General features: G+C 36.1%; 5 protein-coding genes and 1 long non-coding RNA gene across 9 annotated transcripts in view; all 6 read left to right on the forward strand.

Moving 5' to 3' along the window:
- Positions 1–23566, forward strand: part of LOC105215500 (uncharacterized) — a 465848-nt gene that overhangs the window by 436322 nt on the left and 5960 nt on the right. For all 3 annotated transcript variants that reach the window (XM_054230743.1, XM_054230744.1, XM_011189445.3), the window contains one exon: positions 20527–23446. In XM_054230743.1, coding sequence (XP_054086718.1) covers positions 20527–23446 — 2920 coding nt within the window. The remainder of the gene's footprint in view (positions 1–20526; positions 23447–23566) is intronic.
- LOC128921884 (uncharacterized) lies at positions 2983–3526 on the forward strand. Its single transcript, XR_008471202.1, has 2 exons — positions 2983–3116; positions 3168–3526. It is a non-coding gene; the product is annotated as an uncharacterized LOC128921884 (long non-coding RNA).
- LOC105215496 (zonadhesin-like) lies at positions 4746–7698 on the forward strand. 2 transcript variants are annotated; one of them, XM_054230764.1, is made up of 4 exons: positions 4746–4889; positions 4958–5109; positions 7143–7455; positions 7526–7698. In XM_054230764.1, exons 1-4 carry the CDS (start codon positions 4865–4867, stop codon positions 7597–7599), a joined length of 564 nt encoding a protein of 187 aa, XP_054086739.1. In that variant the 5' UTR covers positions 4746–4864; the 3' UTR covers positions 7600–7698. The 2 variants fall into 2 exon arrangements, with proteins under 2 accessions (XP_054086739.1, XP_054086738.1); XM_054230763.1 differs by lacking the exons at positions 4746–4889; positions 4958–5109 and adding an exon at positions 6744–6889 and having other exon boundaries at positions 6946–7455.
- Positions 9115–9979, forward strand: LOC128919760 (zonadhesin-like). Its single transcript, XM_054230766.1, has 3 exons — positions 9115–9268; positions 9324–9758; positions 9835–9979. The coding sequence occupies exons 1-3, from the start codon at positions 9244–9246 to the stop codon at positions 9906–9908; spliced, it is 534 nt and encodes a 177-aa protein (XP_054086741.1). The 5' UTR covers positions 9115–9243; the 3' UTR covers positions 9909–9979.
- Positions 11629–12734, forward strand: LOC105215497 (uncharacterized). The gene is made up of 3 exons (XM_011189443.3): positions 11629–11788; positions 11843–12448; positions 12523–12734. Exons 1-3 carry the CDS (start codon positions 11764–11766, stop codon positions 12597–12599), a joined length of 708 nt encoding a protein of 235 aa, XP_011187745.2. The 5' UTR covers positions 11629–11763; the 3' UTR covers positions 12600–12734.
- Positions 14805–15738, forward strand: LOC105215499 (uncharacterized). Its single transcript, XM_011189444.2, has 4 exons — positions 14805–14961; positions 15025–15198; positions 15266–15466; positions 15525–15738. The coding sequence occupies exons 1-4, from the start codon at positions 14937–14939 to the stop codon at positions 15656–15658; spliced, it is 534 nt and encodes a 177-aa protein (XP_011187746.2). The 5' UTR covers positions 14805–14936; the 3' UTR covers positions 15659–15738.

The raw sequence follows: 23566 nt of genomic DNA on the forward strand, positions 1-23566 counted from the left end.
TATAACTCGTTTAGTTTTATGACTTACAAACAACCGTTAGTGAACAAAACTATAATACTATCTTAGCAACTTTTGTTGTGAGAGTATAAAAACCTCTTGGAATACTCTATGTAAGATCTTCTTAAGTGACGTGCGTTCAATTTATATTCTGTCTACTCTTAACTCTTGCCATAGGTGGCAACTCTATTTCAAACGATGTTTAAGTTAAGGAATTATCGAGTTCATCTTAAACCTCGCAGCGTAACTCATCTGGCAATAGGTGACAACACTTGACCAAATTTCTGGTGATTAAATTCTGGTGAAGTGATTAACGTTTGTCATTTATTTATTAAATTTTTACCCTTTCATAGATGGCAACACTATCTCAAATTATTTTTAATTTTTTTGCAAGACTATTTTATGAATTGGGGATATTTTGGTTAGTTTTACTCTTTGTGAAAGGTGGCATGCCTACTCAAGAATATATCTAAATGAATATTTTGTAATAATTTAGGTTGCACTTTCCCAATATGGTGGCAACTCTAAGAAAGTCTATGACATTTAGATTTAATTTTTATTTATAAGTGAATGATTGTAAAAGTTAATTTCAAAACACAAATCTTATGCATCAGCTAAAGCGCATGGTACTTCGAACCTCCGTGATCAGAATCAACCATACACCTGGTTAAAGCTGAAATAGATTCTCGAAGGATGTAAAAGAAGTTATGAGATATCTTCTTCTCCAAGTATAAATTGCCTTGAATTGTGCAGGAGCTTTGTCTACAAACACGTATTTTAATAGGAAATATGCACAGAAAGAGAACTACAAAGAAAACTAGCAGAAGCCGGCACTGATAAGTTCTTTCCTTATTCCCGCTACGATACCACTCTCATTAAATTAGTAAATCAATTACTTGAACCTCAAACACAGAGCTTAAAGCTGCTTACTTTTATCTAGAAAAAAACTGAGCTAACAATAGACACATAACATATACTTCATCCAAACTATTCACACATACATTTCGCTCACTATCATATAAATTTGATGTGCGAATATGAACATGCTTAATTTTTTTTCTACAAACAACATATTTTAAACAACCTTAGCACAAAAAATCTCAACTCCTTACATTTAGCGTGCGAACCAACAAGCGCCAAATCTCCAAAACACTATTAAAATCATAAAAAATCGTGCAAAGCACCAAAGCGCAACCTAATTAGCCATTCAAATGAGGCAAAGACGGAGAGAAGTGAGAAATAGAATATAGTAGACAGCGCAAATATGCCACTAAACAGCCTTAGATATATTGTTTTCCAAGTCATTAACTTTCAAATATTCAAAGAAAACCACGAAATCTGTTTTGATGGTGCGGCGTTGTTGTTGTGAGCCAGAGGGAGCCAGAGTAAAGAAGGACGGAACGCAAGCAATATTGAATGTTTCGCTACAACAAAGTGATGTGGGGTGAAATTAATGAACTTTGTGGAGCCTTTTTGAAATCTTAAATTTATATTTGTATATGAGTATCACTGTGTGTACAACCGTTACAAAGTCGGCAAGACAAAATTACGCAGGCGTAGGTGCAGAAATAACGGCGCTCCATAAAATAATTTACACTTTTGCCATTACGAAGCAGCGAAGAAGCAGCAAAGAAAGCGAAAGAATAAAGGGTACAACTTCGTAACTAAAGTGTAGCACAAAAACATAATAAAAGTCAAATGATCGCATTTAGAATGCGAAATGCCACAAACGCACCGCTGCTAACCTCGTTACGTACACATGTCGACACAGCAATAAAACTCGCAAAGGCAAAAGTGTGCCATGCACAAGCTTTAAATCAAGTCCAATTACGCGAATTTCCAGTTCATTTCCTATGCCGAATTGTTTGTGGCGTTTGTTTTTTTATTGAGCGCACACTGGAATCGACGAAAAATTAGGTTACGTATACGCCACCGTCTGTAAGGAGCACAATATGTGTGTGGGTGTGAAGTGAGAATGGAATAAATGCAAAGTTAATAACCGGCAGCAATGTATTGTCTTATGAGTAAACAAATGTTGTACATTGTGTTTAGGAACAATATGAGTATTTTAAAAACAAAATATTATGAACTCATAGCCATACGTATGTGCATATATGTCTACCGTATGAATTGGGGTTCCCAAGTTAAATATTTAAACAGTGCTTTCGAATTACTTTAAAAAAAATATTTATGTATAATATATAGAATTTTATTTGTGACTCTTTGAACTCGGCTTTAAAAATATTTTGTTTTCAATAATAGCTTTAAATCTAACTTACCTCTGCCTCATTAATTTGAATCTGTGGGTGATTTTGACCCTTTCTCGGAAAAAAGTACATTTCTTCTATTTGGATAATTTATTACCTTTTCTTCATAATTTAAACCTTGATAGATGATATTTTTTATATCGCAAATATATTCAGACTTCTCCTTTGCAAATGATGTTTACCCAATTTTAGAATTAACTTCGACACGAACACGATGACCCGATAATAATTGGAAAAATCTAATAGACGGAAGTTATGCACATTTTGATATCAGCGCCATCTAGTGAACATGTTCTAAATCTCTTTTATATTCAGTTAGAATATATACATTAAATTTTTTTTTTTGAAGTAGTCCAAGAATGTTGAAATCAGAACAAATAATACGGTAATTCGGAAAAATATAACTGTATCAATTCCCAGTAAGGTTCTGAATTCTATAATACTGGCAGGATCGGTAATATTATTTATCATTTTTCTGTACAATCGTTCAGGGGACATCACTCCGCTTATTTTAGAGTATGGCTGATAGAGTGTAATAAAAGTGGTACACAACATCAATGACGTTTAAACTGGATTATACTGGGTTTCATAATGTATATTAATGAAAAAAAAATCGCTTTCTCTTTATCAAATATTAGGTCGCACGTTTCCGAATGTGTGTTACCTGCATGCAATAAAAATATAATAGTCTGAGACTCATTATACTATTTCCGTCACATTTTCCTATATAAATAGCAGCAGTGAGCTATAAATATTTTATTCTACTTCATTTCTCAGTACAAAACTTCATTCCAATTTGAAAACACTTCACTACGATCTTCGTCATGTTTTATAAAAGCACTTTACTCCGTTGTAAGTATGCAATAATTTGTGAAGTTCTTTACATGAAGTCCATTTTTCTAGTTATAGTTGCCACTTTTGTTTTCGCGACACTGTTAACTCTAACACATTGTGCTGAGCGGGAACTTTTTGCCACAAATACTCAGGTTTTACTGCGTCATATAAGACAGGGATCACTGCCGATACCGAGACCAGCATTTCAAGGTAACGCTCCTCATCCACGACCAGCTAGACAAGGAAATCGACCGCCTACTAGGCCAGCATAGTAGATCAAGATAAGCTCGTTCGAGACATACGGGGTTCAATGACATAACGGGTTATTTTTTTAACCGTACATAATATAATCACATAATATGATGTAACAAAAATAAAAATTGGAAATAAAAGCGATATTCGTTTTATTTCTATTATTATAAAACGGAGTCTAAACGTAAGCAACTGTAAAAGAGTATAACGTTTTGTTATCAAACTGCAAAAAGTTCTATAACTTTCTTCCCATCGACTGGAGATGGCTTCCAAGTGGTGCATTAAATTAAACGATTCCATATCAATGCACGTAGACTTTATTAAAAAAAAAAACATCGTACCATCCCATTTATACAAATATACCACATCACAATAGTGCTAAGTACCTAGGAATCACCCTAGATGCTAAGCTTCGGTGGATAGATCATGTCAAGAAAAAAGGGGTCGGTAGGAGATCCACGTTTTCAATCGGAAACAAGTTGTTTATATATAATCAAGTACTAAAGCCAATTTGGGCCTATGGAGCTCAACTATAAGGTTGCTCAAGTCAAAGCTGTTTTGCCTGCATTCAGTGCTTCCAAAATAAGGTAATACGAAGTATAGTTAACGCTACTTGGTATGTTTGATCTGCTGAGCTTCACCGTGATCTTGGTGTGAATTCAGTAGTAAACGAAAAAACCAAACTTGCAAAGTCTCATGAAATGAGGCTTCTTCTTCTTCTTGACTGGCGTAGACACCGCTTACGCGGTTATATCCGAGTCCAAAACAGCGCGCCACGTATCCCGCCTTCTGGCAGTTTGGCGCCAATTGGTTATTCCAAGCGAAGCCAGGTGGGAGCCAAAACGCGAATGCGCTGACTGTTTGTTTGACCCATACGCTTCGCTTCCTTATCCAGTCTGGAAAAAACAGAACTAAATTATGGCTTAGTCAGCATATAAATTAAGAGTCATCCAGACTCATCGGAACTGTTGAACGAGAAAACCGACTGAAACGTAAGAGGCCTTCAGATTTAGCAAGTAACAGTCGCCTCAAATGAATTTCTCTAACATTTAGCATTTAATTATTTTTTTAACTTATTAGAATTGAATTGTTGTTAGTATTTAATCATTATATACTATATATACTAGATACAATTGTAAAAAAAACTTTTGTTTTAATAAAGTTTACCAAACAATTGCTTAAAGTAAAGGCTTCTTTACTTGTGAAATTGTGGAACAACATAATATGTTGGCGCTTTACAAATCTGTAGCTATTATTACTTGATAATGATTCATTATTAATGTTTGTAATATAATAATAACCAACCAATAATTTAAAAACAATAATATTTACACCAAACCCGTTTTTTAATCATTGTAAAGAAAAACATATATCTGCAAGACTATATAAGGAGCTTTATTCACAAATATATTTTTGTAAAGTACAAAGAAACGTCCAAAGTATAAAATCACCACCGAACTTACGTTCAGATATCAGTTCAGCGTCAACATTCCATTCGCGATATTACCAGCATTATGCCTAGAAATTTATTTACACTCCGTAAGTTCTTCTTTTTAACAAGTATTAAATGTTTGAATCATTTTGTTGAATCATCATTTGAATTTTAGTTTTTGGCGTTACTGTGTTAGTCGCTATATTTATGACAACTCATGCTCAGCCCGATGAGCCTGTAGCTGCGCTCGTAAGTGTACGGCTAACAACAAGCAGGCCGAGACTACCGACTAAGAGACCAACTTCACCCACAAGGAAACCAAGTCCACCCACAAGAAGACCAACTAAGAGACCCAGACCACCGACTAAGAGACCCAGGCCACCAACTAAGAGACCCAGACCACCGACCAAGAAACCAAGGCCACCGACCAAGAGACCCAGGCCACCAACCAAGAAACCAACAAGGCGACCAAGCCCGCAAACAAGACGAACTCCACCCACAAGAAGACCAACTCCACCTACAGGAAGACCAACCCCACCCACAAGAAGACCAACTCCACCCACAAGGAGACCAACTCCACCACGCTGGTCCACTACTGTGCGTGCGTAACCGAAATAAAAAAATCCTTGTCGTCGCCGTATTAAATATATTATCACGAAACAGTGGCATTGTGATAAGTTCAAAGGTGGCGGGAGTGCAGCAAAATGTAAAGTATAGCGAGCATTTATGATTTATACCTATCATTTACACAACTAATAAAAACAATAAATAAATTTAAAATCTAAAAAAATATTGTTGTATTTGTGGCCCTGGAGTCTTAATATATAAGACTTTCTCTGTTCTGTAGTTCTTTAAGCTGCACAGAGACAACAGTGATTAATGGAAATTATAATTACTTTCATTGATTAAGAGGAATACAACTTAGTTCTAGATTGAGAATAAAACTACCACTTAAAGAAACAGCTATGAAAGTTCCAATATGTTAGGCATTAAGGAGTGTTGCTCTATGCTATTTTTTTATTGCAAGATTGGAGTTCGAAACCATATAAACAACCTATGGTTGGAAGCAGCATTGGATCCCAACAGCATAAAAAGAAAAATATGCGATAAAAAATATTTCCCTAATATCATAGTATGAATGAAGAGAAAAGAAAATTATTTTTAATATTCCGTTCCATTTGTAATATTAATAATAAAAAGTCCATTTCCCCTTTACCAAATCAAATATTCGACCGACTGTCTGTAACTTAAATACACAAACAATATAATCGTCTGAGACTCATTACTATATTATACTATTTTCTTCACATTTTCGTAGCAGCAATAAACGGGAAATATTTTAGTCGAGCTCCTTTCTCAGTACAAAGATATATTCCAATTTGAAAACACTTCATTACGGTCTTGCGTAATGTTTTATAAAAATAATTTGCTCTGTAGTAAGTATTAAATAGATATTCTAGTTATGATGACCACTTTTCTGGTTCAAAACATTGCTTTTGAGCGGTGGTAAGCTCTAAGCAAAATTAAAATATCTAGCTATCTAAACATAGTTTATCATTATATTTTAGAACACAGAACGTTATTTCTTACTAATGGCAATCAAAATAAACTAATTAGAAACAAAGAGGTTCGCAGGTCGAGACGTAAGCATTAAAAACTGTGATATTTTGTCAAGGACAAAAAGTTCTATAACTTTTGTCTTAGTAAAGTTTATCGAATATTAATATGTAATTCAATATCAAATAAGTGGCCAAAGTGAAGCCTTATTTACTCGTAAAATTGTGGAACAACAAACCACTTGTATAAACATTACATTACAAAACATATAGCTATTAATACCATAATTATTATTGTTTTTGTTTTGAACCTGGATAATAAAATTTAAATAAAACAAACAATGATTTATAAACAATATTATTAATATTATATATTCTGCAAGACAAATTCTTTAAAGGGTCTTCTCCCACGTGTTAAGTTTCTTCAGTATAGAACAAAGATAAATAAAAAGTATAAAACTACCACCGAACCTACGATCAGTTATCAGTTCCGCTTTAACCTTCGAATCAAGATATAATCACCACTATGTCTAGAAATTTATTTACACTCCGTAAGTTCTTCCTTTTCGTTTTATAATACTTTCTCAGTTTAACATTCGTATTTTAGTTTTTGGCGCTACTCTATTAGTCACTATATTTATGATAACTCATGCTCAGATGCATGTAGTGGCTGTATCGCAGTCCTTAAATTTACGACTAACAACAAGCATACCGAGTCTACCAACTAAGAGACCAATTATACCAACGATAAGACCAAGTTTACCAACGAGAAGACCAATACCGCCAACTAAGGGACCCAGACCGCCGACTAAGAGACCAAGACCACCAACCAAGAGACCAACACCACCCACCAAGAGACCAACACGAAAACCAAGTCTACCTACTGAGAGACCAATTACGAGACGACCGAGTCCACCAACATGGACAGTAACTTTGTCCCCAACTAGAAAACCTAGGCGGGTAAGACGGCCAATACCACGCCCGTGCGGTGGCATATTAAAATGTTCCCTAGCTGGACCATCTATTTGTGTGCGTAGTCGAAATAAAAAAATGTGTCGACGTGTGGCCAATCAGTGCTCTTTGCGAAAGCTCAATTGTCAGTCGCAGTCACGCAACAGTAAGTAAAGATCGATCCGAAGTCCGAATTAAAATTTGTCTTAACTAATTATTTCTATTGCTTTTTACAGATTGGTTTATTACACAGTCGAAGCATTGTGGTAACCTCAAAGTTGGCGGGAAAGCAGCAAAATGTAGAGGTTAAGGAAGAAGCGTATTAGAATGGTATTCCTACTTTTGCAGTCTTTAAAACTATGACATTTAAATAACTAATAAATAAAACAAATAAATGTATATAAAATAATTCTGTGTTCTTTAGATTATATAGAATGATTAGATATAGTATATATATTGTATGAATACTTGAAAAGTTGAACAAATGGTCTGAAAGAACTTTCTCTCTCTGCGGTGTATATCTCCATATAAAATTATTTCTTATGAGCTGTACCGCGAGAGGAGTTATTGACTGAAATTGTTGTCGATTAACTAATTTAAAGAAATACGTATTGGTTCCAGATTCATGGTAAAACTGCTACTGGACTGGATAGACTTTTCATCCTGCCGCTCAAGGAAGCAACCATTAAACAAGATGATTCGATGATCATCTCGGGATCAGCTTCTAAATAGGGTCCATGATCTTCGCCAATCTGTAAAGCTTATTCTGAGAAAAAGAGAAAAACCATAGTGTTAAAAAAGTGAAATATGACATCAATAATGTAGAGTCTGGGTTTAAAACGTGTAATAAAAATATAAAGTTGGTTTTCTCTTCATTCATCAAATATTAGGTCGCACGTTTCCGAATGTGTGTCACTTGAAAGCAATATTTTTTTTAGACTCATCATAATTTCACATTATTACCGTCCATTTTCGTATACAAATAGCAGCAATGAGCTGTAAATATTTTATTCGAGTTCCTTACTCAGTATAAAAATTGATTCTAATTTGAAAAGACTTCGCTACGGTTTGCGCCATGTTTTATAAACATATTTTGCTCTGTAGTAAGTACGAAATAAATAATTTACGATATATTTTACTTTCGTCAGATATTCTAGTAATGCTGACCACTTTTACTTTCATGACATTGTTGCCACAAACACATTGTGCTGAGCGTGAACTTTTTGCCACAAATAATCAGGTATTACTGCGTCATATAAGACAAGGATCACTGCCGATACCGCGGCCGGCATTTCAAGGAAATGCTCCTCATCCAAGACCAGCTCGACAAGATCCAACTCCGCCTACAAAACCAGCCAAGTAGACCCAGTAAGATTAGCTGGGTTGAAACATTGTTATTGAGGAGCTTTAAAGTCTAAGAAGTGTTCTGCAACATATTTTAGAATATAACACTATTTTACTAGCATAACAACAATAACATAACAAAAATAATAAAGAAATTTGTATAATTACCACTAGAGTTAAAGTATTGTTTAGTGGAATAAATTTTTTAAGAAGTTTATCAATTACAGTAGGTATTCTTAATAAGTGGTTAAACTAAGTGGCCGAACAAAACAACTGCAAGAATTGTGGCGCCGTAATAATCTTTTTATTAAATTATAATAACAGATAATAACAATCAATACTAAGGTTGTTTTCGAACCGGTATGTCTGTTGTAATTGTATATAGTATATACATACAGGTAATATTTCAACTGAGAGAATAATATAATACAATTGTAAGAATTAAAAACAATATCCGTTGCACAGACAATACCTCTTCAACTATAGTAAAGAAAAGTGTAACGATTTTTAAGTAAAGAAAAAATACAAGTTCGTACTATAAAACTACCTCAGCAATTACGAGTAACCATGAGTTGAGCATCAATATTCCAGACGCGATATTTCCAGCACCATGCCCAGAAATTTATTTACACTACGTAAGTCCATTTTCCATATATAAAATCCTTTCTTAGCCTAACATTTATATTTCAGTTTTTGGCGCTACTTTTTTTGTAGCCATATTTATGATAACTCTTGCTCAGCCCAATGTGGGAGTAAATGTACTGCTGCCAACGAGAAGGCCGAGTATACCGACTAAGCGGCCAAGTCCGCCGACCAAGAGACCAAGTATACCAACATGGAGACCAAATCCACCGACAAGAAGACCTAGTCCGCCGACCAATAGACCAACAAGGAGACCAATTTCACCGACCAAGAGACCAACAAGGAGACCAAGTATACCAACGTTTGCAACTAGAAAACCTAGATCGGCAAAACGGCCCAAACCTCGTCCATGTTCTAAGACACCAAAATGTAGCACCACCGGTCCATCTCTATGTGTGCGTAGTCGAAGTGGCAAATTGTGTCGTCGAGTAGCCAATAGGTGCACTTTGGGAAAGCTCAATTGTCGATCGAAACCACGTAATAGTAAGTGCAAATCGAGTGGAAGTCGAAATTAAAAGATTTTAATTTTATAATTAATTATTTCGATTTCTATATGCAGATTGGATTATCACGCCACAGCAGTGTTGTGGTAAGCTCAAAGTTGGCGCGAGAGCAGCAAAATGTATAGTTTAGAGAACAACTTTGGAGCCTAAAAATTATTACTGATCTAATAAAAACATAATTATATTATAATTCTTTAAAAATATTGTATTCTTAAAGCTGTGGTCGAATTTATTGTTTATGCAGGAACACGTGAAAAGTTGCACAAATAGTATGGAAGAGTTTCCTCGGTTTGCAGTGTATATTTCGCAAATGTCCGACGAAAATGGACAGTCAAAGAAATTTGGTTATTAGCGCTATGAAATGAATACACCTCTGAATCGAATGTTCGAAGGTGTCCTTCCTCGTTTGTGTAACGGTAACGCCTCCTCGAAAGTTTTTAAATTTTGACATTCCCACAAAATTTTTTCTTTGCATTTCATGTGAATCCAATAATACTAATTTTGGATCACCTCTGAATATACTATCTATTTTGTAAAATTTGTGTGGAATACATGAACAAATTCACAAATTTCGATTCTTTCGCAGCTAAAAGAGAATTCTATTTTATTTTCAAAAAAACAGCGCAAAAGATTTGGGTCAAAGGAATAATTGAAATAAACTGAGCATTTTATTGTAATAAATGTTCAGCACTGCTGTCTGTCGATCTTAGAAAATAACTACAGTAATAGTAATAACTTCTTCTAAAGATCCGTATAAGGTAGTTTCTAATGACTCCAAAAATGGTAATTTTTCAAGAAGTTCGTACCTTTTCCGACGTTCCATAAGACTTATACAGTAATACCTACGCGATCGATTCGTTTCTCAAAATATGAATTAGTCTCAAATATATGTACTATATCCCATTTGTAATCAGTATTTTACTTTTCTGCTGTTTCATTTTATTAATTTATTGTTCCTGAAAGAATGGGTAAGCGATGGGATTCCGCTAGAGCTCATAATGACACCATTTTTAATGGATTAAAGCGATTACTTATTTTCCGGATTTTGCTCCCAACCAACTGTTTCCTGTTCTCAAACCTGATAAAATTATCATGAAAAGACTTAGGAGTATTTTATTTTGAGAGTTTTAAAAATTTTGAATTTCGATTCCAAATGGTATTGTAACTACCTTAAACAATAAACAAAAAAAAGCTGTCAACACATTATAAAATATATTATAGTTAATAATTTAATACCGTCTGGTGTTCGAATTATTAAAAGTAATCAAATAACCTAAAATCTACTCCAAAAATTGAAGTGATGCGTCTATTCACATTAAAGTGCTTAAATTCTTCCTCCAATTTTCTACTTTTTGAATATTCAGATAATAAATAAAATAATAATTTTAGAGTCCTTGGTCTACAATTTTACGTAGAGTATTTTAATTATTGATGACTGTTATATACTGTATAAACAAAAGCTAACCGAAGTTTTTCGATTTTACGATCGATTATGATTCTGTCTATTTCATCGTCTTCAACAACAAATGGTTCACCTTAAAACAAACTTATGAACTACCAATCCTTAGAACATGGTCTTGAACCTGGCTTCTAACTGTATAACTCCTTAAAATTAAGTCGTACAAACTTATGAACATTAAAAAATGTTACGTATGGTATATGGTTGCACTTGCCTTGATTCCCACTATGTTGAAATACATTTTTATTGTAACCTGCAACAATAAAAAATAATAAAAATATATATTAAGAAATATGCGCTGTCTGGTTCCACAATTGAGTAACAAAAATAACTTTCAGCCAGACAGTCCATTCAACAAATACATTGACTTAATAGTAAATAATTAAACACTTGTTAAAGTGAAAATCATTTGTTTCCTGAGTTCGGTTCAAGTATATAACTTGGTTGAAACCGTTGAGCAGGCATCAGTTGAGTTCCACGCTCACAGTCAAACAAAGCAAGCACTTTGTAAAGAATCGGAAGAGACATGCCCAGGAATTTATTTACGCTCCGTAAGTTTAACATCCATTTTATTAGATATCTGGTTAATATAAAACTAATTTCAGTTTTCGGAGCTACGCTATTAACCGTCCTAATAATGATGGCTCAAGCTCAGCCTGATCCAAGTGTCCAAACCATAGGTCCATGGCCCACTAGACGACCAACACGACCAACTCGACCCACAAGACCACCGCCACCCACTAGACGGCCAACACCACCCACTAGACGACCAACGCCTCCAACTAGAAGACCAACACCACCCACTTGGCGACCAACACGACCCACTAGACCACCGCCACCAACAAGACGACCAACGCCACCCACTAGACGACCAACGCCACCTACTAGAAGACCAACGCCACCTACTAGAAGACCAACGCCACCTACTAGAAGACCAACACCACCCACGAGAAGACCAACACCACCAACTTGGCGACCAACACGACCCACTAGACCAACACCACCAACCAGACGACCAACCAGTACTCGAGGACCTAGACCGGCAAGAGCTGTAACTACTGCAGCACCACCAACATGCCCGCGCAAGCCTGAAAGGTGTACCACCGCCGGTCCATCATTGTGCGTGCGTAGCCGAAATGGCAAATTGTGTCGTCGCGTGGCCAACAAATGCGCTTTGCGTAACCTCAATTGCCAATCAAAGCCTCGTAACAGTAAGTACCAACAGATATATCTGCTTACAATCATATTTTGCATTAATCATAATCTTTCTTATTACTCAATATAGATTGGGTCATTACTAACCTGAAGGGATGCTGCAGGCTCAAGGTAGGACAACGTCCAGTTAACTGCAAGAACTTATAAGGAAATGAGTGTTGAACAACGAAGCGTGGCATTTTTTTGGAACCGTATAACTAATTAAGAAAGTCTTTCAAAATCTCTTATAAGAATTGTAAAATCTGTTTAAATAAATTCAAAAAAATATAATTTCAAATAAAACACATGTGTTTGGCTCTAATTAAGTTTTGTGTACAATTATTTAACTGGAAATTAAACTCCAGTTTCACAAAACTCAGAAACAGTAAATTTTAACTTTCAGACTCACTTATCCAACGACACACGTACCTGTTTAGATATGAGACATTCGTCGTAAAGTTCCAACACAGTTGCTGTATTGTAAAACGGAGTCATTTTGGATCTACACTAAAGGTAAAGATATGTGCTTCGATAGGTTACCTGATCGCTTACGTATAAGCAGCAAATGGAGATTCAAAATACTGTTAGGGTGAACATGGTTTCCTTCAAACATTTTCTTCTCAGAAATCGTCTCAAACATTAGCAGGTTTCATTATTTCTCTTTTACTTGGAGAGTAACCACGCCCACAAAATGGCGAAAACCGAAAACACATAAAGTGCCATAACTAAGCCATAAATTAAGCTATGGAAATAAAATTTGGTATGAAGGATCGCACTATGAAGAGGCATATTTGGGGAAGTGGGCGTGGCAAATAGGTTTTTTGTGCATATCTCGCAAATCAATAGAGCTATATAAACCAAACTTTCTGCAGTCGTTTTTTATCCATTTCTTAATACAGTCCAAAAATTAAAGAAATCGGATAATAACCACGCCCACCTCCCATACAAAGGTTATGTTGAAAATTACTAAAAGTGGGTTAACTCACTAACGAAAAACGTCAGAAACACTAAATTTCACATAAGAAATGGCAGATAGAAGCTGCACTCAGATTTTTTTACAAAATGGAAAATGGGCGTGGCGTCACCCAAATATGGGTCAAAAACCTTTGAAACTTTGTTTATAATAGTTTCCTTACATTCCAATGATATGTTGTGAAAATAGGCCAAATCGCTTCACAACCACGCCTACTTCCTATATATTCGATCTGAATCGTTTACATTACAATATATAAAATAAGCACTAGTGAAGATATCGGTGCAGAACTTTGCACAAATACTATGTTTATAGTGTAGCAGCCCCATCTAAAAATCGCCGAAATCGGACCATAGGTTTTTTAGGCCCCATTTATCGAACACGGGGACCTCGGTGCTTCTAACCTATTATTATGGTTTCAAACTTTCAATGGACTTTATACAATATATATGACGAATATGTGGGTCAAATTGTGTATTATATAATATTAATTAAGTTAAATAAATAAACTGCGAGAGTATAAAATGTTGACTTGACTCTTTCTCTTAAAAATTTCTTTAAATTTCATTATAAATTATAAATTATTAATTTATTATTTCAATTCTAACTTTAAGAATTCTTCTATTCTTTAATTACGGCATTCAAAATCTAATTTATTTTTTTAACCGTAAATTCTTTAATACTTCTAAGCTACTTCTCAACTACTTTCTACATGCGCAATCAAACCATTCGTTGAAACTGAAATACTGCTATTTCTGCCATTTTCTCACTATATTTGAACTCTGGTCAACTCTCCTCTACATCTTTATATGAAGGCATGTTCATTAAAGTGATTTAACCGTTTTCTATGAGACCACTATCTCATTATGGTATTCTATTTTATACGAACGGTTTGTTCTATTGACCAGCCGACAGGTAAATGTACAGAAGATAGCTATTAAACGTGTAAGGTCCCTTAGGCAGATCGTACCCTTATTTGAATAGGAATTATTGATTTTGAATGTGTGAGCAGTTTTGAGTTATGTCAGTAGCTTCTTCGATTCGTCACTCTCCAACTTGTCGTTTTTTCTGCTCTTCATTGGTATAACTTAGTTGCTTACATTTACGAGCATCTCTGTTTTTTCTTTTAGTCTTAATTTCAGTCCTCATTCATCAGTCTTTTCTTGTAAAACAGATACGAGGAGCGTTGAACTCTTAAGAATTGGGCCAATTTACGGACGAAATGTATAAAAGCTTATTAAAAGAGTTTTGTGTTGTATGTAAATATTTACAGACACTGATTGTTAAACACCCAATGGCTTGAAAGACCATCTGCAAAAAAAAGGCAAATTACTTCCGTAAAGACATAATTTTCTAAAGAAATTAAAAGCAATTCATTAAGCTTTGTTTTAATTATAATAAATATCTATAAATATTGAAGACACCTATGTATAGGGATGGGTAGAAAAGGTTTTTAGATATATAGTGGCTTGTGTCATTCTTGTACGTTTATTGAAAAGTATCCACACTTCTGTGTAAATGAAAAACTCGAGATGAGTAGATATATTTTTATACTAGGTGAGTCAAATCTTATTTAGCCTAATCTTATATATTATTATTTGAATAATATCCTCTTTAAAGGCCTTTTCTTTACTGCGAATGCTCAGACGCCAAGTAATTGCCCCGGTGAGTGTCGAATTAATGTGCCGAGCACATCGGTTTGCATTGTACAAAAGGACCCAGAGCAATGTCTTAAGATTAAAGAATGTACACTAAATGAAATGAATTGTGCGCGCTGGCGACAAAATATACCATGTAAGTGTTACGGCTCAATATTGAATGCAGTAGTTGTATAATAGCAACTAAATCCTTCTACACATAGTGCTGAGCAGATCGAAAATTGAGCGTTGCTCTCTCATCAAGGGTGCCACTGGCAGCGCACGTTGTACCACCGGCAAGAATTGCCTGGCTATAAAATGTGACAACGATAAGGTGAACCGCTGTCAAAAGGTCGGCAAGCAATGTCGATTGCTAACGAACTGCGAAGCACGAAAGGAAAACTGTCTTCGTGCGCCGAATAATCGTATGTGAATTTACTTGAGTTACTTTATAAAAATTTACAAAATTTTATAACCTTTCAGAACTGAGAGCCGTTGGCAATCTAGCTTGTCTAGGTCTCAAACGTACCGATGGCTTCAAACCATGCAAGCCGCTGAAAAAGACAAGGACGAAGAAAAAGAAGAAAAGCAGAGTCAAAAAACTTCTCAGAGGTTAACAGCCCGAGCTCGCGTCTCTCGATTTTTATAGCTGTATATTGTAAAAATATCGAAATAAATAAAAGTGAAGAAATATAGAGTGTTTGTGAAGAAATCAATTATATATATATCGCAAACTACTAAATTTATATCAACCAAATTGACCTATACTTTAGTTATTTAATTTTGGTTTGGTTAAAATCAGTTAACGATCACGCCTTCTTTCCATATAATACAATTTTGAATTCAATCCGTTTTGTCTACATTATTATAAATAAATTAAAAACCATTGAAGATATCGAAGGTGTGAATTAGCTCAGACTAAAAATTGTCAAAATCGGACTAAATTTTTTTAAATTTTAGAAATAAGATCGACTATTTTCCTTATAATAATAAGTCCTGTACTAAAACAATAGGTTGGGTCTATATTTGCCCTAGCTCCCATATACCGTATATAAGAATTTTAAAAATACTGGAAGACCAGTATTACCATTTATATCGGTTAACATGAGAGATATCTTAGCAAAAATAAGTACGGTCTTCTATATAATGAATCTTTACAGCTTGTGTCAGCTTCGATATGCCTACTATTAAAAATATTAAAGAACCTCTGTTGAATTTCTAGAAAGGATGGAATTATCTCCATATATGTTATAAAATATGCCTATTCCCACTTTTCTAGATGTCTAATATACATATATTGATAAATGAGAAACCCGTTTTCGTCATAATATGATCACACCATATTCCTTTAAAATTATTCATATTTATTTCCCCACCATTTACGAACATATTTTCGCCATTTACAACCATGTGTTGACAAAACATTCTGAATCTACTGTAAACAACCGAATGTGGCACATTGTTGCCTCACATGCGAGTGGCTTTCAGTTGGCGTACTGATTCAGAGCGAGTGGACCATTACTATTTCTTTTTCAATTGACACCATTTCGCGGACAAAACAATAAATTTTGAATCAGTGGCAATAAATTTAAATGTCATTGCATTAAATCGCAGTAAATTGCTACCACCCACACGCATGCAACCTGTATGCATGGCAGAGCGCGCAGCTGCACTTCCGCTGTGCAACATTGAGCTCGTACAAGCAACAGCGAGTATCCGTTACATGTACAACAACAGTAGGGTGGAAGTCCGTGCAATGTGTGGAATACCATTCGCTCGTGTTGCATGCTTGTAGCTTGTTGCAGGTAGACATATGTTCATGTACGTGTGTGGCTTGTAGTCTGAGCACCTGTAAACAAGTCCATGTGGCAGTTCATATCTCTCACATACGCGGACATAAACACGTACGCAGCTTAAGTGACGTTAAAGTGAATAACTGTTGTTAGTTTATTGCATACTACACTTTAAGTTTGGACGCAATAAATTGTATGAACTAACTGTAAAATGTATAACTAGCTGTTATGCTGCTTTAATTTAAAGCTGTCGTCATGAATGACGTACTAAATTCGTCAGCTAATTTTTAAACAATCCGTTCAATTGACGTTGATGGGCAACCATAAATTGTTGCAGAAGTGTCGTTGTATTCTCAACTCTCCAAGAAGGACATGCCTTAATAAATTGCGGCACACCAGAACATTATTTTTATACTCTCGCAACAAAAGTTGCTAAGAGAGTATTGTAGTTTTGTTCACATAACGGTTGTTTGTAAGTCATAAAACTAAACGAGTTAGATATAGGGTTATATATATCAAAATGATCAGGTTGACGAGACGAGTCAAAATCCGAATGTCTGTCTGTCCATCCGTCGTCTGTCCGTCCGTGCAACGGATAACTTGAGTAAAAATTTAGATATCTTAATGAAACTTGGAACACATGTTCCTTGTAACACATGTAAGTTATAAAAATAAAATTTGGAACAAAGGATCGCACTAAGAAGGGATGTAATTTTTTTGGGGAAGTTCGGTTATTTGTATATAGCTCGCAAACCAATAAAGCTAGATAAACCAAAATTTGTGCAGTCGTTTCTTTTATTTCCATTTCCTTATAAAGTCCAAAAACTAAAGAAATCGAATAATAACCACGCCCACCTCCCATACAAATGTTAGATTGAAAATTACTAAAAGTGGCTTAACTCACTAACGAAAAATGTCAGAAACACTAAATTTTATAGAAGAAATTGCTGAAGGAAGCTGCACTGAGATGTTTTTACAAAATGGAAAATGGGCGTGGCATCGTCCTTTTAAGAGTCAAAAACCATATCTCAGTAACTACTGACTGACACTGATGACACGTGTGGAAAATGAAATCAGTTCACAACCCATGTAACTCAATTTTGAACTCCATCTTATTCCTTCACTTTAAAATATATACATAAGGAACCAATGAAGATAGTGAAAAAAAACTTTACACAAATACTATATATGATCTGTGGCTTCACTTCTGAAACAAAATTTAAAGCTTAGCTTTAGCTTTCCTGCACCACATCACGGAGTTCTGGTACCCATATATTATCAAAGAGTGGTTATTAACTATGCTTTGGAAACAGCAGTCAGATAACATAAAGCGTAACTGGTGATAATGCTTGTAAAAGTGAATTATATTTCCGACCTTTTAATCCAGCATTAAAACATCGAAATAAGTTTCATTGATCACGATCTCAAATACCATTAAGTTCTGAATAGCATGGACCCTTCCATATTACTTCCAGATCTGCTTATTTGGACGATTTTAATTGCTTCAATTACAAAAAGTTTTATGTAGGGATGGTTTCTGATCTCAAAATATTTCGAATGATTTCTTCAATGTGTCACGATTTATGATATTGAAATTAATTTTTTAAAATATTGGATATATTCTGAGCTGTATACCATTATGTAAACAAGAGAGAGCTGTTGCTCCTATCAACGTAAAACTATACATATGTATGTAGAATACACCCTACTATTTGTAAAAAATGGCGTCTATGTGTAAAATGGTTGCTCTACAAATTTGATGTGGCTATAAATCGGGCGTTCATGTAAACAAGTATGTTTGTATATTTATGGCAGCCTTTAGCTTGCACCATTGCATGCATTCGAATGGATAACAAAGGGCTTACATGTACAGGGTCATTTGTTGATTTCCGAAATATTTACATTCAATTCGTTTTCGTTCGTTAATCCTGACCCGTTACTGTGCCAAAAATGCATTCCACATGTACACATATAACATATTTACCTATGCATATGGGTACCCTGTGTGAATTTCGTGTATGAAAGAGAAAGTGATCGATTCAAGGGTTCAGAGGATGCAAGCCACCAAAAGCTTGTCATAGCATGGTTTTATTAACATTGGCTGTAGTGAAACGAAAAGGCAACTGGTATAATGGTATACTAATGGAATAGAGATAATATCAGTTTAATTCTTCTACAAACAACAAGCATAGCGAATATAATAGAAAACTGTTGACGTACCATCTACGCAGAGCTTCAAATAAAAAATCAAGAGGAAGCGATTTGTGTGATTCAAAATCATATGCTATAGCCTCTATTCAGTGATAATTCCAAACCATTCACATAACCCCTTATATCATAACAATTCCCCCTGGGTACTTCGGAATTTCGAATTATATGCATTGGCATGCATCTTCATGCAATTTTAATTAAACCAGAAAAAGTCACACTCGGCTCGGTTAAGTAAATACAAATAAAAGTCAACACATGTACAAATAACAGCCGAGAGTCAATAAAGTTTAATGCCGATAAAAGGTGTTCAATTGTTGAATAACAACGAGTAAGTCACGACAGTGACAATCAATATGCATGTGTGGACCCCAAAATGACCACTCGAAAGCACATATGCATTATTTAAACACGCGGATTTTTGTTTGTTTTACTTTTGTGCCCGATTTGAGGGCACAAGGGTGGAAGTCAACAATAAAGCCCACGAGCAGAGTTGACACAGCTTTTTACTGTCAGCGCTTTCACTGCTCCTTTGGAATTTGATTAATAATTAAATATTAATTTGTTAAAAAATTAATTGAATATTACAGTATTAAATACAGTTACATTGTGAAATTATTGTGGAGAATAATAATAATATGACTGCCATTATTGGCGAGTGAGTGGAGTAAGTGAGGATAAATTTAGAGCGTTATTGTAGATATGATTCGAGATGGCTCAGTTCGAAAGGATTTTACTATAAGCCTTTTCATTTTTAAAGATCCATTTTCGAAAAATCAGACTATAAAAACTTAGGCTAGTTTACACTGTATACAGGTTAGGTTAGGTTATACTGGTAGGCCAATACGCCACACATAGACCAGTTTTGTACTTTGCGATACCATATGGAGTGCCGTCACATTGTCCACGAGGAGTAGTCATCCTTTAGGATGCCTGCGCTTGACGCGAATTTTAAAAGTTTTTGTGGCTTCACTTTCGATACCTCTTCCAGAGTCTCATATTGTGAGGCCCCCAAGTAGCGAAGACGTTGCCTTGATAATGCAGGGCAAGTACACAAGAGATTTTTCATTGTTTCTATTGCACCTTGCTCTTGACATTTCCTGCAGTCATCTCCATCCGTAAGTCCCATTTTGTAGGCATCTGCCGCCACCAGACAGTGGCCAATGAGTATTCCTACCAAACTCCTACAGTCCCTTATATCAAGTGCCAGAAGGAGTTTGGTGTACTTCTGGTCTACCGCTTTACACATGGCTTTAGCGGTGTACTGTGTACTACTGTGGACAAAAACCTCTCAAAGGTCGGAAATTGAAAATGTCCCTTTTCACGACTGAGATTTTCGATGAGATCGTTATGGTATTTAGAAAAATTGGCAAGAAAATATTACATAGCTTTTGTGTACAAGTTGCATATTATTTCACAAAAATAATTAAGCTCAACTTTAAAATAAAACTTATCTCATTTGTCTCCCTTTATTTCTTTTACAGATACCATCACGCGCCCTCAACGCCATGCAAAAATTGAGCGCATTAGACTTTGACTACAATGAAATCGTGCGCATCGAAGACTATAGCTTCTATGGACTGCGTTTGTCGAAGCTCAACATGAAAGGCAATCAACTGCAAGCGATACCCGAGCACGCTTTCGTAGGGCTGGAGGAGTCCATACAAGAAATAGATTTGTCAGAGAATGCTTTGCGCACATTTCCGCTACTCTCTTTACGTAAACTGGATTATCTGCGTACGTTGCGTCTATCCAATAACAAGATATCCACATTCTATGGCGACATAACGCTCGCGACAAATAATGCTTCGGCAGCAGCAACGGTGCTACGGCTGCCATCTTTGATATTTCTGGACTTGAGTTCAAATCAATTTACGGAGATTGTGAATGACTGTTTTAGCGCCTTTCCACAGCTGAAGACACTTTCGTTGTATGCGAACCAAATTGAGCTGGTGCAACCCGATGCGTTTAAGAGTTTGAAGGAGTTAATGTCACTCGATATGTCACACAATCGCATCATTTCATTGGATGCCAAAATTTTCGATAAAAACAAACGTTTGCAGACTGTGGACCTCAGTCACAATCATGTGCACTCAATTAGTGGTGTCTTCTCGAATTTACCGCAATTGCGTGAGGTATTTCTCTCCGAAAATAATATACTGGAGTTGCCTGCTGACGCATTTACGAACTCATCCAATGTGGATGTCATCTATTTGGAGTCTAATGCCATAGCGCATATTGATCCAAATGTGTTTAGTACGCTAGTGAATTTGGATCATTTATATTTGCGTTCCAACTTCATACCGTTAGTGCCTGTAACGCTCTTCGATAAATGTCAGAAACTCACCTCACTATCGCTCGACAACAATCAAATACAAGATCTCGAGATCGGCATGTTTCGTAAGTTGGAATTTTTACGTGAAGTGCGCTTACATAACAATCGTATACGGCGCATACGCAAGGGCGTCTTCGAACCGTTACCAGCATTACAGGAACTACATGTACAAAAGAACAATATCGAGGACATCGAACCGGGCGCCTTTCAAAGTCTAACCAATTTGCAACACATCAACTTGCAAGATAACCAACTGACTGTGTTGGAAGACATTTTCCCGAACGACAAAGCCAACTCTTCGCTGCTGTCCATACAGCTGGAGGAGAATGAACTGCACAAGATACACGCGCGCACATTTCGGCGGCAAGAGCGCATACAGATCATGTGGCTGCGCGACAATCAGCTGACCCGTGTAGACAAAAGCATGTTCGTGGATCTGCAGCTGCTCGGTCGCTTGTACCTCAGCAACAATCTGATACGTGATATTGATAAGGATACTTTCAGCACACTGAAGCATTTGAAGTTTCTCGATTTAAGCGGCAATCGGCTGAAGCATGTGCGTCGTGAGTACTTTGCACCACTCGTGGGTTTGGAAGAGCTAAGTATCTCACAAAACTACATTGAAGCTTTGGAGAGTTATTGCTTTAATAAATTGAAGAACCTACGCGTACTCGATCTATCGAATAATCCTTTGGTGCAATTAACCAAGGATATTTTCATGGAAGAACTACCGTTGACATTTCTGAATCTGCGCAATACTTCGCTGCGTAAGATTGAACTGCACACCTTCAAGTCACTGCAAAATCTGAACGAGCTTAATTTGGAGGATAATCAATTGAATCCCTCCGACATACACAAATTAGATGTGCCAAGTTTACGTACTCTCTATCTCGCACACAATGACTTCAGTCGCGAACGCGTGGGTGGCATAACAGCCGGCATGTTTAATAAGATGCGCTCACTTCAATTGCTTACGATGTCCAATTGCAGTCTCGACGTTCTACCAGACGAGATTTTCTCCAAGAATACCAACCTCGTTAAGTTAGATTTGTGTGACAATCGCATCACCGTTATGAATCGGAATATCTTCAGCGGCCTCAATGTGTTTAAGGAGTTGAAGCTGTGCCACAATCAACTCTCCGAGTTTCCACACATTGCGCTATATAACTTGAGCACGCTGGAGACCTTGGATTTGTCGCGCAATCAGCTGACCTCTATTGACTTCTTCAAGCTTAGCGGTACACTGAATTTGCGTCAACTCAATTTGCACGACAACAAAATCACTTCGCTCAGCGGTTTCAACGCAGTGAATCTGACGCAACTCGATAATATTGATCTCAGCGGTAATCTTTTGCTATCATTACCTGCGAATTTCTTAAGACACTCTATAAACTTACAACGCGTTGATTTGTCGAGCAATCGCTTCCTGCAACTCCCCAGTTCTGCGCTCTCAGACATCTCCATACCACGTCTTTCGTGGCTCAATCTCACTGGCAATCCAATAAATAAAATTTACACTGTCAAAGAGGAACGTTATCCCTACCTTAAAGAGCTTTACATCTGCCAAACCAACTTGTCCATACTGACTTCCAAGGACTTTGAAGCTTTCCAGGCTTTACAGCATTTGCATTTAGTAAATAATCGCATCACACGCATCTCACCTGGCGCCTTTAAGTCTCTCACAAATCTACTTACGCTGGATCTCAGCATAAACGAGTTGGAAATGTTGCCAAAAGAGCGTTTGCAAGGCTTGAAATTACTGCGCTTGTTGAATATTTCACATAATATTCTTAAGGATTTGGAAGAGTTCAGTAGCGACCTAGCACAGTTGCAGACATTTGATTTGTCTTACAATCAATTAGATCGCATTTCGAAGAAAACCTTCCGAAACTTGCATGGTCTCGTCGAATTGTATCTAATGGGCAATCGCATGACCGTCCTATCGAATGAGGCCTTCCGGTACCTACGTAAACTGAACGTGCTTGATCTTCGTAAGAACTACTTCGAACTGGTGCCGATAGAGGCGCTCAAGCCTTTGGAGACAAACATAAAAACACTGAAGTTGGAAGGTGAGATTTTTTGCTTATAAAGTTCACTATTGAATATTTAAAAATGGGTTTAGGGAAATTTTTATCTCTTTGCTGTAAATTCACCGACTAAATAGGGGAATACGTAGTTTTTTTTGGATC

The sequence above is a fragment of the Zeugodacus cucurbitae genome, chromosome 5 (assembly GCF_028554725.1).
Source record: "Zeugodacus cucurbitae isolate PBARC_wt_2022May chromosome 5, idZeuCucr1.2, whole genome shotgun sequence".
Lineage (NCBI taxonomy): Eukaryota > Metazoa > Arthropoda > Insecta > Diptera > Tephritidae > Zeugodacus > Zeugodacus cucurbitae.

Excerpts from the sequence above, each read along its gene's own strand:
- LOC128919760 (XM_054230766.1), top strand. The coding sequence starts at position 9,244 with ATGCCCAGAAATTTATTTACACTAC. Across the intron at positions 9,269-9,323 it reads CAGAAATTTATTTACACTAC|TTTTTGGCGCTACTTTTTTT; the intron begins GTAAGTCCATTT and ends TTTATATTTCAG. Across the intron at positions 9,759-9,834 it reads TCGATCGAAACCACGTAATA|ATTGGATTATCACGCCACAG; the intron begins GTAAGTGCAAAT and ends TTCTATATGCAG.
- LOC105215496 (XM_054230763.1), top strand. The coding sequence starts at position 6,865 with ATGTCTAGAAATTTATTTACACTCC. Across the intron at positions 6,890-6,945 it reads TAGAAATTTATTTACACTCC|TTTTTGGCGCTACTCTATTA; the intron begins GTAAGTTCTTCC and ends TTCGTATTTTAG. Across the intron at positions 7,456-7,525 it reads TCAGTCGCAGTCACGCAACA|ATTGGTTTATTACACAGTCG; the intron begins GTAAGTAAAGAT and ends TGCTTTTTACAG.
- LOC105215499 (XM_011189444.2), top strand. The coding sequence starts at position 14,937 with ATGAGTAGATATATTTTTATACTAG. Across the intron at positions 14,962-15,024 it reads TAGATATATTTTTATACTAG|GCCTTTTCTTTACTGCGAAT; the intron begins GTGAGTCAAATC and ends TCCTCTTTAAAG. Across the intron at positions 15,467-15,524 it reads TCTTCGTGCGCCGAATAATC|AACTGAGAGCCGTTGGCAAT; the intron begins GTATGTGAATTT and ends ATAACCTTTCAG.
- LOC105215497 (XM_011189443.3), top strand. The coding sequence starts at position 11,764 with ATGCCCAGGAATTTATTTACGCTCC. Across the intron at positions 11,789-11,842 it reads CAGGAATTTATTTACGCTCC|TTTTCGGAGCTACGCTATTA; the intron begins GTAAGTTTAACA and ends AACTAATTTCAG. Across the intron at positions 12,449-12,522 it reads CCAATCAAAGCCTCGTAACA|ATTGGGTCATTACTAACCTG; the intron begins GTAAGTACCAAC and ends TACTCAATATAG.